The sequence below is a fragment of the Mastomys coucha genome, unplaced genomic scaffold (genome assembly GCF_008632895.1).
Source record: "Mastomys coucha isolate ucsf_1 unplaced genomic scaffold, UCSF_Mcou_1 pScaffold21, whole genome shotgun sequence".
NCBI classification, from domain to species: domain Eukaryota; kingdom Metazoa; phylum Chordata; class Mammalia; order Rodentia; family Muridae; genus Mastomys; species Mastomys coucha.
Genome location: NW_022196904.1, coordinates 37841648 through 37860027, shown reverse-complemented (window position 1 = coordinate 37860027; position 18380 = coordinate 37841648). Strand labels below are relative to the sequence as shown.

General features: G+C 51.4%; 1 protein-coding gene across 1 annotated transcript in view; it reads right to left on the bottom strand.

Annotated features, from left to right (window-relative positions):
* Positions 1 to 18380, bottom strand: part of Otog (otogelin) — a 66276-nt gene that overhangs the window by 42085 nt on the left and 5811 nt on the right. Inside the window, exons 7-22 of the mRNA XM_031386704.1 lie at positions 16381 to 16499; positions 15382 to 15587; positions 14730 to 14860; positions 14447 to 14553; positions 13762 to 13871; positions 13227 to 13355; positions 12126 to 12234; positions 11805 to 11851; positions 11238 to 11383; positions 6863 to 6995; positions 6134 to 6311; positions 5527 to 5651; positions 4431 to 4643; positions 3065 to 3257; positions 1546 to 1620; positions 1313 to 1356 (exon numbers count right to left, since the gene is read on the bottom strand). Coding sequence (XP_031242564.1) covers positions 1313 to 1356; positions 1546 to 1620; positions 3065 to 3257; positions 4431 to 4643; positions 5527 to 5651; positions 6134 to 6311; positions 6863 to 6995; positions 11238 to 11383; positions 11805 to 11851; positions 12126 to 12234; positions 13227 to 13355; positions 13762 to 13871; positions 14447 to 14553; positions 14730 to 14860; positions 15382 to 15587; positions 16381 to 16499 — 2065 coding nt within the window. The remainder of the gene's footprint in view (positions 1 to 1312; positions 1357 to 1545; positions 1621 to 3064; positions 3258 to 4430; positions 4644 to 5526; positions 5652 to 6133; positions 6312 to 6862; positions 6996 to 11237; positions 11384 to 11804; positions 11852 to 12125; positions 12235 to 13226; positions 13356 to 13761; positions 13872 to 14446; positions 14554 to 14729; positions 14861 to 15381; positions 15588 to 16380; positions 16500 to 18380) is intronic.

Genomic DNA, 18380 nt, shown 5'->3' with positions numbered 1-18380 from the left:
CTTCTGGGGGTGGTGCTGTGTGGGACCGCTTCTGGGGGTGGTGCTGTGTGGGACAGCTTCTGGGGGTGGTGCTGTGTGGGACAGCTTCTGGGAGTGGTGCTGTGTGGGACAGCTTCGGGGCATGGCGTGGGTTCATGCACCACAGGGACAAAGTAGATAGGTCTTCGCACACTACAGGACAGCCCCCCTCAGCAGCACCCAATATAAACAGCCTCTGTGCTGCCAGTGGCACCATGTGCGCCCCCTAGCCCCGCCCTCACACTTCCCTCACTTTCTATTGCAAGCACCCTGCACCTCCCTGCACACGATAGAATGGAGGACTGTTCTGCCGTCTAAAGGCAGCAGGAACTGAAAGCAAGGGTCCCGGTATGGCCAAGGACCCAAAGATGGACTGTTGAGCGGTCTAGAATGATGGCCAGAGGATTTTGAACAGGAAGAGTCAATCCCCTGCTGTGTCTTTCCCTTTGACATAACTCTCCAGCGAAGTCTGCCAGGCGCGGTCACACTCGTGTGAGTGATTATTTTAGGGAACCCCATAAAAGGCACTTAAGTTCCATGGCCAGGATAGAACAGAACAGAAAGAAAGAGCCAGATCCAAAAGAGGTAGAAATCCAAAGTCAGGAGAGACCAAAGCAAAGAAGCTCTGGGGACAGTACAGGGAATGGGGGTAGGAAGGAGGACTCAGGATTAGCTGTGATGGTTCAGAGGGATGAGGTGTGTCACCCGGGGCTACTTAGTGCAGGTCAGGATGAGCACAGCTGACCCAGCTCCAGGTCTGTTCTTAACCATCGGGCATATGCTTACTGTCACCCTCTGCGCCAGTCTCTGCCCTGTTCTCCATGGGGTCTTCTGCCAGAGAGGCCCTCTGAGGATGCTCAAACCCTCATGCTCTGTCCACTTCCAGGTACCCCACGAGTTCTCACTACTGCCTCACCCCTTTGTACTATGGAGAAGCTTAAAAGTCCAAACTGCCATTCCATCTCTGGGACCTCGTGTCCACCCCTGGGTTGGACAGAACCGGTCTCGGAAGATATTTGGCAGCTCAGAGGGGGAAAAAAACACCTAGGACTAACAAAGACCAGCAACTTCTCGGATCCCCAAGTGCTCTCCAGCAGCTTGAAGCCGGGATGGGGTTCCAGGGTGCCACTCTATAAGCTGGGACCTCTGCCAACACCAGCTCCCATGTCAGGGCAAGCTAGAGTAGGTCGCCCCTATCCTGACCAGCACCCCAGTTCTTCACTCTCTTCTCTACAGCCACTTCCCATCAACCGAAAGCCCCTCCAGCCCAAAGCCCCCTTTCAGCCCTGCTTACCTGGGGCTCGGCTGTCACAGCTCATGACACCATCTTTGCAGTGGCTGCAGAGACAGGGGAGTTATCAGCCCAGCTGGTCAGGAGGGGACCACTCATCACACGATATTGCCCTCAGGCCCCTGAGGGCTTCAGACATCCCTACTTACTATCCCTGCTCTCCATCACCATCCCTCACACTGAGTAAGAGAGTCGGGGCTACTTCTCATGTAGCACCAGATACCCGGGAAGCTCACCAGTGGCCCAGGGAAGGGATGTCACTGTCCCCAGGGGGGTAGTCCACTCCTTGGAAATGGCAAGAGCATTGGTTCCTACGGAAATCGAGAAGGATTAGAGTGAACTCAAGAGTGGAAATGAAGACACCCAGGGCCTACTCTCCGGCAGCTGCAGACAAGAGGGTGTGGAGAGAGGTGACAGCAATCCCTGGGATGTGACATGCCTCCAGGGAGCTAGAAAGCCAGACACAGGACTCAGTGCCAGGTTGGGGACCATGGTTGGCTTCTGAAAGGTCTCCAGTCCCCCCGACCCACTTCTCACTCACCACCCCCACCAAAGGCAACCTAACTCAGAGGACAGAGCACAGCGAGACCAGCTCAGAGCTCCACTTCCTGGCCCCAGCCCATGTTAGAATGGATACTGTTCTGGGGTGGCATCAGAGCCATTCAGATCCAGCATCTGCCCTGGCTTGTCACCCGCCCTGACAAGGCTAGGTCCTCCCAGACACTGTCTCCTGGATTCTTTTCTGGGACCCAAGTATATAAAGGTGTCACTCTTTCTTTTATCCTTATCTGTAGTCACTGGCTATAAGTCCGTATCACACAGCTCTCATGGCTGATTCCAAAACTGCTGGTTTTAGAACAGAACAGGCCAGGACTTGGAGGATCCAAGGGAGGGACCCTGGAATCATCTTCCCAGAACTCTTCAGCCAATTCCTTGTCTTTCCCGTATAGCTCGTTGAGGCTTTTATTAAGAGCATTGGTGGGTACATGGCTGAAATCTACAGGAGGGCCCTGCAGTGTGATAAGCTTCTGAGTGATTCTCATTTGCCACCTAAAAGGGAAGTGACTCCTTCCCCTCACTACTGGTATACTTCCAAGCAATTCATAGTCCATTTCACAGACAGAGAAACTGAGGCTGAAACCCCAGGAGCTTTGTCAGTCATCCTAAAATCATGTGGGTCACTCTTCCCAGTCTATCTCCTGTCACACTGAGCCAGCTTCCTCCAGCCGGGCTACAGGGCAGTTCTCACCTCAGACTCCCTTTCTGCCTTCCCTCACCTCAGGGCCATTCAGAGGCCACTTCTGTTTAGGGCCTCAGCTTGTGCCCAGGTTTCTGGTCTCACACTCTGTGGGGTTTCCAGTTCTCCTGACCCCCCCCCAAACCCCTAAAGGCCTGTTTAGGCAGGGGTCTGTCTTTCCACCTTCGGCTGTGGACTTGGGAAACTACACTCTACTTTGTTCACTATTGTATTTCCAGAGCCTAGAATGCCTGTGGCATGCTGAGGTATACACAGATGTTCATGGAAGAAGAGAGCCGAGGGGAGAGAGGTGCTATGGCTCTGGTTCAATCTGCTTTACAGGAAGGAGAGAGAAGCCTGAGAAGAGGGAGGTTTCAGCAGAGGGAGCTACTTGCCTCTCCCAACAAGTCCTGCGCGCTTATGAGAGGAAGCAGGGGTAGAAGAGGCTCAGCCGAGCTGTCCAGAGCAGACCCTAGCCTCCCTCCCCACCTCTCCCAGATTCCAGACTGGCCACTCACCTGGGGACACAGAGGTCAGCCTGTGTGTCCAGAAATGTGTCCGGTGGGCAGGTGCAACCCTCCACACACTCCTCCCTGCTGAAGTTGCCACCACCATTAGCCCCACAGACGTCAGGGCTGGACAGGTCCTGGCAAGTTTGTGTGCACAGGGCCACACAAGGGCTGTACTCCTTGGTGGCCTCACAGGACAGTGCTATGGGGAGAAAGGAGACTGAACTTGGTCTCTCTTCTTCCCACAACTGCGTGAGGTGGATTTAGCATCTTGACAAGAGAAACTCAGAGAGGGTAGGACATTTGCCCCGACCCTGGTCACACAGCAGCCCAGGGTCAAAGAAATGTCTCACTGTGCTGATATGTCAAGACAGCATCCATTACAAGCAGCCTGGAAAAGTGAGCTCTGTTCTTAGATAAGGGTCCTTGGGAAGAGTGGAGACCCCAGTGGCTCAGTGTCCAGTCTGTTATGCACACACAGATACAGATGCACACACAGATGTCCCTCACAGGTGTGTAAACACACAGGCATGTGCCCCTCACTGGCAAGATCAAAGACTCTCTCTCCAGCACTTTTGTCCTAGGGTTCAGGCCTGTCATCTCCTCATCGGGCCACCATCCCATCCCCAGGAGCCTCAAACGGCACTGAGGACACAAATCGACTGAAACCGCCAGGATCAGCTATTTTTCATCCCAGGCTTCTCATCAAAAGCCAGCTCACATGAGCTTATAAACAGTACAGATGCCGGGAACCCACAATTAGAAGTGATGTTTTCCTGGATACAGGATGTGGATAAGGGATGAGTGAGCATTTTTATTTTTAAGTTCCTTGAGTGTGTATAGCTAGAGTTGGGAATGACAGATTCTATCCAAACACCGACAGCTAGAGACTCTAATTCAAACACCGACAGCTTTGTACAATGTCACACAGCGCATTGCCTGCCTGGCTGGAATAGAACTCAGAGCCCCTGGCTCCCAGCACAATTCCTTTTCTCAGGGAGTCAGGGCAGTAAGGACTAAGACCCAGGGGGCATCAGAGGGGCATATATGTTAAAGTGCCTGTAACCTCAAACTGGCCTTGGAGCCAGTGCTCTTCAGCATGCCCATCCTTGTGTAGTGTGACTGTGGCTCTGCCCATGGAGATGGCAGAAGGGGAGGTGAGCACTGGGCTAAGTTGGGCTTGGCCAGGCTGAGAGGATTTGGAACAATTATGTCCCAAGTGTTAAGCCTACAGACCGTGCTGGCTGGGAGAGAAGCGGCTGTGAATGGTAGTCAGGCTGGAGAGCACAGGACACAGCGTTAGAGCATCTGGGGCTAGGGGACACCTGTATGTGGAGCCGAGGCTCCCATGGATGTACAGGGGTGGGACACTCACCACAGGCTGGCAGATGGGCACGGAAGTCAACCGGGAACCCATGGCGTCGGCATAGTCGAGCGTAGTGGGCCAGCGTGGCACACAGGCAGGGCTGCCCACAGCGGCAGGCATCCCTTCGGCATTGCTCGAAGTAGGGTATTGGGCTCAGGTACGCAGAGCAGTGTGCAAAGAGCTCCCCCGTGAGCACACTGCAGGACTGCAGTGCATAGGAGGCTGGAATGTGAAGAAGGTGTGGTCAGTGAGCAGGGGTCTGGCTGCCTGCTGATGCCTCAAGACTCAGCCCTGTGTGTGTGTGTGTGTGTGTGTGTGTGTGTGTGTGTGTGTGTGTGCTTGTGCGCACACGCATGCTCTGGGATGAGCATGTGCGTGTGCATGTACATGTACATACATATGTTCATTCGTTTGTGTGCACACTATGGCTAGTACATGTATGTACATGAGCATGTGCATGCACACAGCAGGAATATGAGCAGATATGTCACGTAATGATTCTACCTCACACCAGGTAGGGAATCTGTCTGTTAAGAGAGACACAGAAATGAACATCGCTGACCAAATTCCAGACCTCCGGTAGCCAAACTGGTTAGAAGAGACAGCCAGTAAACAATTTTGCTAGTCAGATAGAAAACCATGAGCCTAGGGCACTGAGAAACCTAGGGAAAGGCAGTCTGAGGAGGGGCGGGCGAGGCTACTGCTACTTTAATTCAAGTAGCCAGAATCCTGAGGTAAGAGTGTGGCTGGGGAGGGTGGCCACACTCATACAGAGCCTGGGAGGAGGGCAGACCTGTGTGTCAGAACAGCACGGAAGCTTTCATGGTTGGAGCAAAGTAGAGGGCAGCGGGCATGGAGGGGCCTGATGGAAACATCTGTAAGGATCTGGGATGGGTATGCAGTACTGAGTATCGGTGACAGTGGTCTAACAGGAAGCTTTCCACCCGCCTGGCCTTTGTCCCCTCCTGTCCCCTCCCCGAGGCCTCCCCTTCTGTCACTCCTACAAGTTTGACCAGAACCCTCACTTCAGGTTGCCATCTTGCCTCTCCCAAAATGGCTCACCTCCACTCCACTCCCCAGGCCTCCCCAGGGCCCCACTCCTCACCAGCCTGCAGATGCACGTCGCAGGGGTCCAGCAAGGAGCCCGGGACCAGCGGGACACAGGCAGACAGGGTTTTCCAGGAATTGCCAAACAGCTGTGGGGTGCTCTCAGGGACACCCACTGGAGACCTGTGGCAGTGGCAAAGTGACAGCTGCACACTTGTTCATGTAGACGTGGGGATACACGGAACATCTACCCATACAAGCAGCCATCTGCTTACATCTAAACACATGGTCACAGGGTAGGCATGAGGATGTCCTCTGAGCCACTCCTAGGTGAGCACACACAGTCCTGTATAGACCACCGCCCAGCCTATCTACCTCAGAGGCTGGGAGCATGGGAGTACTTATGGAAAACGAGGCCTATATGAGATTCTTAAGAGTAGGACCCAGGAGCCAGTGTTTAACCAAACTTCCCAAGTGATCTCTCCACACGCAGAAGACCACGACCATCATTTTAACAAATCATACTTCAATTTAAACATGGAAAAGCAAATAATTAGTGGTGTGTGTGTGTGTGTGTGTGTGTGAGAGGCAGTGTCTCTGGATGCCAAACCCTAAGGGGCCCACGGGTCTCCCTCTCCTTCCTGTCACAGGACAGGAGCACATACAGGAAGTCATCCTGTGTGTTGCCGTTGAAGGTGCCACAGAGGCCCACGGTGTCCTCCACCCATCGCTGGTCCACTTGCAGGTAGAGCCGCAACCCTTCCCGGTCATAGAGGATCCGCACACCCACATTGGTCCTCACCCTCAGGAACACAGAGGACAGCCTCCGGATCTCAAAAGCATCTGGCCACAGAATGGGAAATGGGACGTAAGCAGTTTTGTTAGTACAGCCCAGCATTCGGCCACCACCTGTCTGGCCCACTCCCACGTCTGCACACAGCCCTGGCCTCATCCTGCAGAAAGCCTCTGTCTCAGGATTGGTTTGCCAAACGCTGGCATAACCTACCATGCAGTCTCTACCGAGAAATGTTATATTGTGGGTTCCAAATAACAACCTGTCTTTCCCCGAGGGAGTGTAGTTTCTTGCTCTAACACAAGGAGACTTCTGTAATGACCCATTTTTTGTGCAACCATACAATCACAGTGGATTAGATTCGATTTTGGGGAGGGGGAATAAAAACTGAGCCTAGAGACAAGAAACAGTCCCATGAATGGCCTATGTCAGAAGGAACTGTCACACTGTCATGCTGGAGTGGGGACAAAGGCGCATTTTAGGAGTCCTGTTTCCTGAATTCAGTGAACCCTAGCCTGATCTGTGTGAGGGGTTGGCCATGTTGCAGATTCCTTGGGTAGATGGGGAAAAGATCTTGAACTATCACCATCCCGAGCCATACCATCTGAGTAGGGTGGGGTGATCTTGTACTGGTCAAACAGAAGGACATCTCCTGCCTGGGTCAGGGTCACCTGTCTCCGAGGATCCTGGTGCAGGATCACAGACACTGACTGGACACAGGCCCCATCCTGGTTCTAGAGAAAAAGAAGGGTCAATGGGCAGCATTAGTCGGTGCTGTCTGTCCTGACGGCCTAAATGAATCCTCCATGACAGAGACCCAGCCCAACTTGAGGAGCAAGGCCCCTCCGAGTGAGAAGCTCTCCAAAGGCACAGAGCAGAGGTGGCTCCCACACAGCTCAGGCTAGCCCTGGAAACCGTGGCCTCCTCACATGTCTGCAACCCAGAGCTTTAGTTGCATCTGTTTGCAGGTCTTACATAGAGTCCGGTTCATGTTTCATATTCCGTACCTCACTAAAAGGCAAGCTGGAAGCCAACTCTACTCAGAAAGCTAACACAGGAAGATAACTAGTTCAAGGCCTGCCAGAGAAACAGAGAGAATGCAAGGCCAGTCTAAGTCACCTCGGTCTTTGAGGCAAGACCCTGCCTTAAAGTGGAAAAATTGTTTTACAGGGCCAGGGTTTTGTAAAGGGTCAGCCCTTGCCTAGCATGCACGAATAAGATCATAGGTTCCGTTCAACCACAGTAGGCAGGGGCAGGGAACAGTAAGTAAGCTAATAGTCCCCGGGCCTTGGGTTCTTCACCTTTGAAATAAATAGCACATAGCATGCCCTTCCATACCTCTCTTCCACAGGAAGACGTCTATGTCCTATTCATTCATAAATTTCCTGCGTATTTGCCATGTGCGGGCTGCACTACGCTGTGCTTCACAGGCAAGTGCTGAGCAAGCATATTCTCAGGCTCAAGATTGCAAATTTATGTGGGACAGAGACATTAAATAAGTAAGTACGAAGTGGATTGACCATAACAGGAGCAGTGGCTGCTTTAGGCAGGGATAGGGCACCAGCAAAGCCCACAGAAGAACAGAGAGGTTGCTGCTGAGGCAAGAAAGGCTGCCCCAGCCCAGGGAACATGACAATAGTGAGGAGTCATGCTGACAGCAAAGCCTTGATACTGACAGGTTCAGCTCATAACAGCGAGCTTTAGTACCAATATCCTGGAGCTAACTCTCTGTCGCTCAGCCCTCACTATGCTCAAATGCCACATCTAAGCATAGCTGTAAATAGCAGCGCCATTTTGCAGATCAGAAAACTGAGGCACAAAAGGTGACATTTGAGTTATCGCTGAGTGATATGGGCAGGGCCATGTGGGAACTGTGACCTGTCTTTGCCATGCTGTCCTATACATCCCCTGTCCCATTCCTCCAAGAATACTGCTAGACCCTCCTGAGTCTCATTATTGAAGGATAGATTTAGAAACCCACAGCAATAGGATGTAAGTTGGCCTTAGAGCAACACTTCTTGGCTCTCTGAGTTGATAAAAGGGAAATACATGTAAATAACCCTTGCATGGATCTGGATAACCAATGGACACTTGTATATCTACCAGCATTTCTATATATCACATCTCTATAGATATATAGAACTCTATCTAAAAACACAAAGTCAACTCAACACCCATTCATACAGCTGCCCCCTTTGCTCACCTGTTTCTATTGTTGACATCTTACATTAGCATTCAGCATTTGTTGCACATAACCAACCTATATTAATATGTTGTTGCCCATAGGGCTGGAAATAAGAAAGTGTGCAGATGACCATGTATGCACACGTATGATATGAGTACATAAAAGGGAAGCAGGAGCCAAACGAAAAAAAAAAAATTACCATTGGTCAAATCTGAAACAATTGAGTGACAAAATAAAGAAGCTATAGATCATCACCTCAAATGTGATTATGCAACTGATATGCAAATATCACCCTGAGACAACCATCAGCAAATCCCAAGGGAGCCTTCTACAGAATACCTGGCCAGGGCTTCACAAGCTTTCAAGGTCATCATAAACTAGGAAAATCTAACAGGCAGCCAAGAAGAGCCCAAGACATGTAACTATATCTAATGTGAGGTGCTGGACCAGAAAAAAAATGGCATTGAGTGAAAACCAATGAAATTGGAGTGAACCATGGCCTTAACTAATGGCGATGCACCGGTACTAGATGGCTGCTTATGAAGTACCGTGCTGTATTGCTTTGAAAGGCTCCCATAGGCTCACATGTTTGAACACTTGGTCCCTGCTGGTGGTGGTGCTTGGAGTTGGGAGACTTCTAGAACAGGAGCTTTGTGGGATGAAGTGTGTCACTGGGGAGGAGTTGACAGTTTATAGACTCAGCCCACTTCCAGTTTCTCCCTCTACCACCGTCCCCTGTGTGTGTGTGTGTGTTTCCTGTATGCAGTTGAGACGTGATAGCTCAGCTTTTGTTCCAATTGCCTGATGCTACGCCTCCCCCACCATTATGGATGCGCCCTCTGGAACCATAAGCCCGAATCATTTTTCTATAAGCTACTATTGGCTGTGGTGTTCTGTCACAGCAAAAGAAATACAAGTAATAAGTAACAAAAGTGCATGGGGTAGCCTAGGATGTTAACAAGGGAAACACTATGTGGACATAGGTCCTAGCTTGGCCAAGAGCTATATAACACTCTGAAGTCACTCTAAAATACTAAGTTGACCTTGAAACCCCTTTGAGGTGGGTGTATCATGACTCAGTGACAACATCTGACCTTGGAGGCAGGTAAAGTTTGAGTAGTCATGAAAGTCCCCCCAAAGCCTCTAAGATAGCTCATCAAATATCAACAGGGAGGGTGGTCATGTCTACCACCTTGGTATGCACTTACATTCGCTGCTGTACAGAAAGCCGAAGTTCAGTACACTGGGTAAATGAGTCATGGGGACACCGCCACCTCCATGACTGTGCCCAGCTCACTCCATCCCAGCCATTCCAGTGCCACTGTTTTCTGGCATGATCAACTCTCAGGGTGACTTTCCTCCTTGTGTCTGTATTTATCTTTGGGGGACACCTTTAGGTTAAATGCCTCCTCTGCCATGTGTCTTCCCCTTCTTTTCCGATAACATTCAGAACTATTTCTTCTGCTACTCCACTCCCCTTTACACCTGGATCATGTAGTATGTCATGCCATGTGACCTGCTTATAAGCCATGAGTTCCTGAAAGTGGATTGGTATGATTCCTCTACGTAGCCCTTTCTGCACTCAGCCCTAAGCTTGCAGGAGTAAGGCTTCCATAGGTTCATTGTGTAAATAGGATCAAAAGCAGAAACCCTGTCTTGAGGCAGAAAAAGAGCTTGCAATGAAGAAGCACCATCATCCAGCAATGAGGCCACCTGGACAGGCTTGGGCTGGCTTGATGCCTATCTGGAACATGATAGAGAGACGGCTGAGCAAGGCACCTTGGGGCCCCACAGTCCTTATGTGCTCTGGGGCTCCTGAGCCACATGAATGGGAGAAGTGGGAGCTGCTCTGTCTTTCTGTCACCCCTCTTTCTTCCCACATACGAGATGCAACGGAAGTGACCATCTTGGAAGACAGTCCCCTGCGTGGAGAATAGCCAAGATGGGACCACGGCAGAGAGAGGAAAGAGAGGTCACTCAGAGCAAAAGAAGAAAGCCAGCCTCCACCTCATCCACAGTTCCCAGACTGTGTCCTCAGACCTAGCTGGGGACCCTGCTCACATTCAAGGCCCTAGAGTCTGGGGCTGGAACAGAGACAGTAGACACGCAGGGTGGGAATGGGCATCCTGGCTAGGCATAAAGCTCTGGTTCTACTCTGCAGAGAGGAGCTTGGGTATAGCCCACACCAGGGCCTGTGGGGGTGCCTCAGTTCAATCAGTCCAGGGACAATGCAGTCTCCACCGAGACAGACAAATGCACACCTGACCAAGCAGCTGTGGCCAATGTCTCAGCTTTGTTCCCGGGTAACTGGCACAGCTCAGGGATCACCTCCTTCCATAAGCCTTTCTTGATCCCCTTTGCCCTTGCTACCCAATGCCCAGGTAAAAGAAAGAGTCTTCCCACCCTGCCCCATCCATACCACACACACACACACATACACAGCGACTGTGACAGCGGGTCCTGGGTCTGCTGGCCTGTCTGGCCCACTAAGCTACAAGGCCTGGAAGACAAAGCAATGTCAGACCTCAGCCCAGCTTCTGATCCCAACAGGTTTTCAGAATTTGATGAATGAATTCATTAGACAAATAGGTCTTCCAGACATGGACAAAGAAAAACAAGCAAAGCAGAGAAAGCTAAGTAGATCCACTCTAGAGACTTAGCCCACTGAGGGCTTGGGCTCGAACTGTTTCTGGAACCAGTTCTGTGTCCCAGTCAGAGGCAGCAACTGAGTCATGGGAAGACCCAGATCCATGGGGGGCTTGTTTGATCCCGGAGACCCACCCAGCCTTACCAGGCCACATGGGGCATTCTGCAACGTCACGGTAAATGTGCCCGAGGAACGACTCTTGGCGAGGATGTACTGACACGTGGCAGGGAATGTGTACCGGCGTCCATCAAAGGTCGTGAAGTGGATGTCACCAGTCACTGAGCATTCAGCTGAGGGAGAAGAAGGCAACTTGCTCATGGAAGCTTCCTGAGCAAGCTAACGAGCTTCTCTCATGGGACTGTTTCCCCTCCCCCAGTGGAGACTGTCTCAGCCTTGCAGATCCAAGCCTAAGGCAGGACCCAGCCTCTGCCCTCTGGTCAGGCTAGGGTACCTTTGTTTTTGAGAGCCTTCTCAAGGGCAGATTTGACACAGACCCACCAGACTGCCCCTCTGAGGAGAGACCAGGCCCTGCATGGGGGCTGGTATCCAGGCAGGAGATGGACAGAACCAAAGCAACAGAGGAAAGAGAGGGAGTCAGGTTTAGCCCCCATGAATCAAATGCCCCTGAGTAGGCATGGCCCCAGAGTGTCCCTGCCCCAAACCTATAAGACCCAGAGAAGAAGGCAGGATCCAAGTGAGGGTCAGATGTACCTGGACAGACAGAAGAGCTGCACATCCACTTCCCTGCAGTGCACGTACTGGAAACACAGAGATCATGAAAGTGGCTTACCTGCCCTCAGTGCCCAGACACTGCCCTAGGCCCCAGCCCACAGCAACCCATTTCTAAAGTGGATGGTAGAGAGTCTCTGCCCCTCCCCACTTCCCGCACCATGGACTGATGACATCCCTTTGGAGCTCAGAGATGTTAAGTGAGCAGCCCTTGTTTGTTCAGGGTTCCTGAACCCCAGGCATGTAGCCTGACAGGAAGCTCTGACCTTCCCAGGCCCCTCCCTCTAGGCAGTGGACACAGACCAGGCATTGCAGTCCTCTGTCACCACAGAGCCAGGCGGGTGCAGGGTCCCATGGAACTCACAGGGACACTCGGCTGGTGACATGCAGCCCCCATCCTCAAAGATCAGCCCTAGGGCGACAGCAAAGGCCCATTCACCACTGCCTCTGCTCTCAGACCACTATGGTGGCTTCCTGGACTCTGAGATAAAGGTCCCCATCCGCAGAGCCGTTTCTCTACTGAGCCCACTTTCAAACGCTCCTCTAAATCCTGGCTCAGGTAGGGCATCAAGCCCCTTCTGGGCAGACTTTACTCCATGTATCACCCCCAAACTGCATACCACCTCTTAAACCTGCCATGCTGTCTCCTACCACCACCTCCGGAGACCTTTCCTGGCCTCCCCACATTGCACGAATCCCCAGAGCTCTGATTTTCTGACTCCCTGAGCCGGCCTTCACCTCACTGTAGCTTAGGCTGGAGTTCCACATCCCTGGAAGCAGGCTCTGTTCTTTAAAATCAAAGCCTGTCACTTTACTTTGTTGAGACAGGGTCTCATGGGTCCCAGGATGGCCTTGAACTCTTAGATAATGGAGGAGGATAACCTTGCACGTCTGACTCTCCCGCCTCCCCCTCCTAAGTGCTCGGGTTACAGGTGTGCGTCACCACACCCAGCTCAGGCAATGCTGGGGTGGAAGCCAGGGCTTTGCCCATGCTAAACAAGCACTCTACAGATTGCAAAGCTCTGGTCAGCCCCAGCTTTACAGTTTCTAATCTCACCCTTCCACCCAGCCAAGTTACTCATTCATCATAAACACATCATTGGATACAGGACAATGCAACTGTGGATAGATGCTTAAACAAAAGCAAGTGCATGGGAATGAATGAATGGCTTATCTTCACCTGGAAAGCTCAGTCCAAAGGAAGTAAAATTGCTTGATGAACCAAACTGTGGAGAAGCCAAGCTCTGCCCTCAACCTCACCTCCCTTAAGCCTTATTGGTTCTGTTGTCCCTTCATTCATTCCACAAGCAGGCATCCTCTGAGGCCCCTGATTGCCACGCACCCAGGCCAAGCCAGGAAGACATATTCAGGCCACTACCACCCCCCACCCTCCCCACAACCAACCATTGGGGCAGTAGCAGCCATCCACACAGGCGATCTCGCTGTCCACACATGAAGCACGGGATTGACAGGAAGCCGGACAGCAAGCAATACACTCGTTGTAGATGAAGGCCTTCTCTTTGCAGTACATGTCTTGGAAGGGAGGGAGGAAGCGAGGGAGGAAGGGAGGGAGGGAGGGAGGGAGGGAGGGAGGGAGGTTATGGTCTATTTGCTTGGCCATCACCCACCCTCATCCCAGGTCCTGGAATGGGAGTGCTCTCATTTCCCTGACCCCCCAGTCCCAATTGGAGTATTTGGTGCCCAAGAGACTGGTGAAAGTCAGGATGCTCTGAGACTTTCACCTCACTTGGTGGCCCCAGACCCATCCTTCAGGCTCAGCCTTACTTCTCCCATCTGTCACAGGGATGGAACCTCAGAACCTAAGGCTCTGACAGCTGAAGCTCTGAGTGAGCAGGACAGGACATTGAGTTGAGACTATCCACAGTCCACATCAGAACTCATCTGAACCCTTCCCTGCCCACCTCCACCCTGAACCTACTGCATTGTGAGAACTGGGTCCTCCAGCCCTGCAGAGGGCGCCCTGCCTGTGCACATGCGCGGGCGTACTCCGTCAGTGCTCGGCACCAAGTGGCTTCATCACCTCCTGATCTGTGCAAGGATATTGACTGTGAGAAAGTCTGGCCTGTAACTGCCACCAACTCATAGACCAGGTGATTGTCAACCTTCTTAATAATAGCTTGTGTTGTAGTGACCTCCCCAACCATAAAATTATTTTCATTGCTACTTCATAACTGTAATTTTGCTACTGTTATGAATCATAATGTAAATACCTGTGTTTTCTAATAGTCCTACTCCTGGAAAGGGTAGTTTGAACCCCAGAGAGTTGCAACCGTCGGGTTGAGAACTGCTGCCATAAACACTCTCAGAACGTCAGAGCACCCTCCTCTAGGAAGGCATCCAGCCACACAGAGCCCTAGACTCCAAGCAGGAAGCCTAGATTCCAGTCCCAGCACTGTTGCCAACTTGCTGTGTGACCCTGAGGGAGCTGAACTCCATCTCTGAGCCTTAAATGGAACAGCTGAACCCCATCTTGGCAAATAAGAATTTTGGAGCTTTGGCAAGCAGTTCTGTAATGACCAAGTATTCTCAGGCTCACTATCCTGATCCCTTATCCCAATATCGGAAGACGCTTCCTGCAGCCTACCACCCAGCTGCCCACTTACTGGCAGAGGTCACTGGTACAGCTAGCTGCAAAGGGCAGAGGGCTGACATAGGCATGGCAGGTGTCGAAAGGAGGTCTCAACAGTACTTCACACCGCTCATACACACCCTGTGTGGGGCAGAGGCAGGAGCTGGGCTGGGAGGACAGCACAGCTCCCTGATTCACCATCCCACAGGGAACCCCAAATAAGCAAAAGGAAGGCAGAGAGTAAAGGGAAGGAGCCATGGGTACGAACCACCCTGGGTCCTGTGACCAATAGCTTTCTACTGGGGTGGGACACAGACCTGCATGGATGCTGGGCTCTGCTGCAGGCATGGTGGGCGAGGCAGGGAAGAAGTCACAGGTCCTGGAGGACTGTTGGGTACCTGCTCCTGCCAGCTGTGCACAAACTCCCCTACGTCATCAGTCAGCTTCCCTGCAGGGAAAACTAGTATCATGATGAGGTGGGGAGGGCAGCAGGACTGAGGGCTCTGAGCAGAGGCAGGAGACAAGGGAGAGCCATTTGGAAGGAACCAGCCTCCAGCGCTCCCACTCTACGCTGGGTTCCCAACTGAGCCAGTCTCTTGGAAAAGCCATTTCATCAGAAGAGATACGAATTGTCCTATGCCTATAGTATCTCACGGCTGCTCTCTCTTGCCCTCTGCTTCCTATGGAAACCATGTGGGATCAAACCCACCTAGTGAAGTGTGCAGTCGACCTACACAAACCCCAGTTGGAAGTTTCATTATGAATACTTCACAGTTGAGGAGTCTAACACCCAAAACATGGCTGAGAACATGCCTAACATGAGTTTTGCAAGCGAGCCCTTGCCTCCGATTGGGTTTTCTCATGACCATGATGTCAAAGGTCTGGACAGAGCAATCTGACCAGAGCAATCCTGACCCAGTCTCCATTCCCCGGCAAAATATCCCACAAGGCACCTTCCCTCAGACTCACTGTAACTGGTCACCAGGTCATCCTGGGGGTCGGCATTGTTGTTCCCACACAGCCCACGAGTCCAGCCCAGAAACTCGGGACTCATCTTGATGTAGATGGCTGAGGCACCGTCCCAGGCCAGCGTGAAGGCTGACGGATGCCGTGCGATGACGTAACCAGCCAGCTGCTGCAGCTGCACACCCCCCACAGCCTGTGGCAGCTGGACCCTGAGAGCAAAGCCCAGGGCTGTAGAGTGCGCACACAACTCCCAATGGCCCAAAGATGGCCAGCCACCCCTACCCAGTGACATGAGTTCTTTATGTCCTCATCCTCCAAGTTTCCAGAATTCCAAAGTGCATCAAAGTGCATGGGGATTCTTTTATCTTCAGGGGGATTTCAAAATCACAATATCGTTAGCAGGGATAAATCTTGAGAGAACCAATCCATCAGCTCCTTTCTCCCAGATGGCGGGAGAGAGCTGATTTCATATAAGAGGGGTTTCATTTTACTGTGCTGGATCAGAAAACAGGAAGAATGGAAAGGAGGTGGGGGGACAGGAGATTTCGAACAGAGAGGAGCCCTCCTGCACCTGCCCTGCTCTGTTTTGCAGCCACAGGGTCCCGCCCAGCTGACAGTAAGAGAAACCATAGTTCAGCCAGCTGTAGGTCTGAACACCTAGCAGTCCCTGACTGCCCAACATGACAATTGTTACTCAAAATAACCCTCTGTCCTCAGAAAAATAAATATGTGCCTGTTCAGAGAAACTGTGTGTGAACTTCGGGAAAGGATTTCTAGTGGGAAACTTCATTTTCTAGAAATTTTTACTGTTTTCCTAAACACTTGGAAGTCCACTAGGTCTGATAGTTGCAGAGAATCAGGAGACATTCATCCATTGCCAGTACCACTAGCTAGACACACAGGCCAGGTATGTGTTTCTGTCCCTAGTCATCAATTTCCATTCATCTTGACAGGGACAGACATCCCCTACCTTACATCAGGGAGGTGGAAGGACATAGTTACCTCACACCTCCATGGGTGACCTCCTTGGCCAGGCAGATCTCATGTTCACCGGAGAGGAAGAGGCTAACGGACCTTGGGCAGGTGTAGTGGGCGGAGCCACACTGTGGGTCATTGTGCACCTGATTGGAGGGATTGGGGTGGACAGAGCAGGGTGTTCAGAGGACAATCTGCAGCAACTGCTACAGGCCACTCTAAGCTTCAGCCCACCAGTGTGGGATGATTATGTGGCCTTGTGTGTTGAACACTTTTCCTCTGTGACCTTTCTCAGTGCCCTCTCCAATACAACAGCAGGGGAAGAGCTAGGATTGCCTGTATTTCACTATTGTCTGAGGAACAGAGAGAAGGGACAAAGGTCACATGCACACAAGACTAGGAGTAGCAAAGATAGGATTCTGACCTAGATCCAAATGGGTCGGATTTCAGAGCCTTTCCCAGACCACTGGGGCATCTTCAAGTTCCATCAAGTCAAAAGGCCAGATGTGTACTCAACTTCTGCCACACAGGTGTGGGAATCCAGACACTCCCAGATACACCAAGACACACATTCATAGACACTTTCAACACACACACACTATATCCTACACACCCCGGGATGCAGAAACTAGCCCTGTCCTGCACACACACACACACACATACACACACACACACACACCTCCAATGGTGCTTGTTATATGTATGTCTTCTCCGCCACTCAAGAACTCAGGCTTTAAGGGTGGGGCAGGTTTCTAGTGCTTAGAGAAAAGATTTTCAATGTCAGCTGACATGAGTGCAAACACTCCCCAGGAGCCAGCTTTCCTGGCTTTCCACTCTATCACCCTCAGCCATGGCGGACCAGGCTGAAACCTCTTGGACTGGAAGGAGGAATCATGAAAGCCACCTTTGTTTTAATGGTTTTCAAGCATTGTTTTGGTTCAAATGGTGTCTTACCATGTAGCCCTGGCTGGCCAGGAACTCACTGTGTGGAGCAAGCTAGCCTCAAATTCACAGAGGTCCACCTGCCTCTGTCTATCAACTCCTCTGTTTTGGGATTCACAAAACACCTCAAATGATCAAGACCAAGTTTTCCTGACCATGACTCACAGAAAGAAATGCCACATGGAAACAAAACAAACTTCTTCTACATCTTCATGTTAATGAGGACCAGCGTGTGTGTGTGTGTGTGTGTGTGTGTGTGTGTGTGTGTGTGTGTATTTATTCTCTGCTTTCCTGATGAAGGGTGTGACTCACTCCACTGACTTCATAACTCACTCATATGGCATCTCGTCCGACCATGTAATTGTAACATGTCTGTTGTGACAATGACACACAGCTCCGAGAAATGAGAGACCAGGGAGTAGAAGGTGATGCTGGTCATGGCATCTAGGACATCATGACCTTCACTCTATGCCTGAGACAGAAGGATCACAACCAGCTGGGAGAGGGGTGACCCTGAGTAAGCACTAAATTCCCTAACCCTATCCTTTCCACTGTAACCTACAACTGACCAAGGCACCATCTGTCAGGAATGCCCATCCCATCTGTTGGACAGAGTCTCACATGGCATTCAGGTGTCTGACACTCAGCTAGGTTCAGGGAACAAGCCCAAAGACATGGTCTGGCAAGAGAGTCCCCATGTGGGAAAGGAGACCCACCAGGAAACACACACTGTTAGACACGTGGCTACCCATAGAGTGTCTCCCCTGTGGCTTGGGATGTCGAGAGAAGGCCCTCAGAGAAAGGAACTGTACAAAAGGCCACCCAAGATACATATCATCCTCTTTGAGGCACCATGCTTTTCTTTAACGTGAACATTCCTCCTTCTAGAATACCTTCTGTCACGCCACCCCCACATCTCTTGGCTAGCTCCAATGAGTGTCCCCTTCTGTCTCAATAAATGTCACTTCCTATGTAAAACCTCTTGTCATCACTGTCCTTCACAATAGGCCACATCAGGTTTCCAGGACACTGCCTTTTAGTCTTTGACATTTTGCCACCTCAGCTCTCTGAGTCGCACTTGAAAT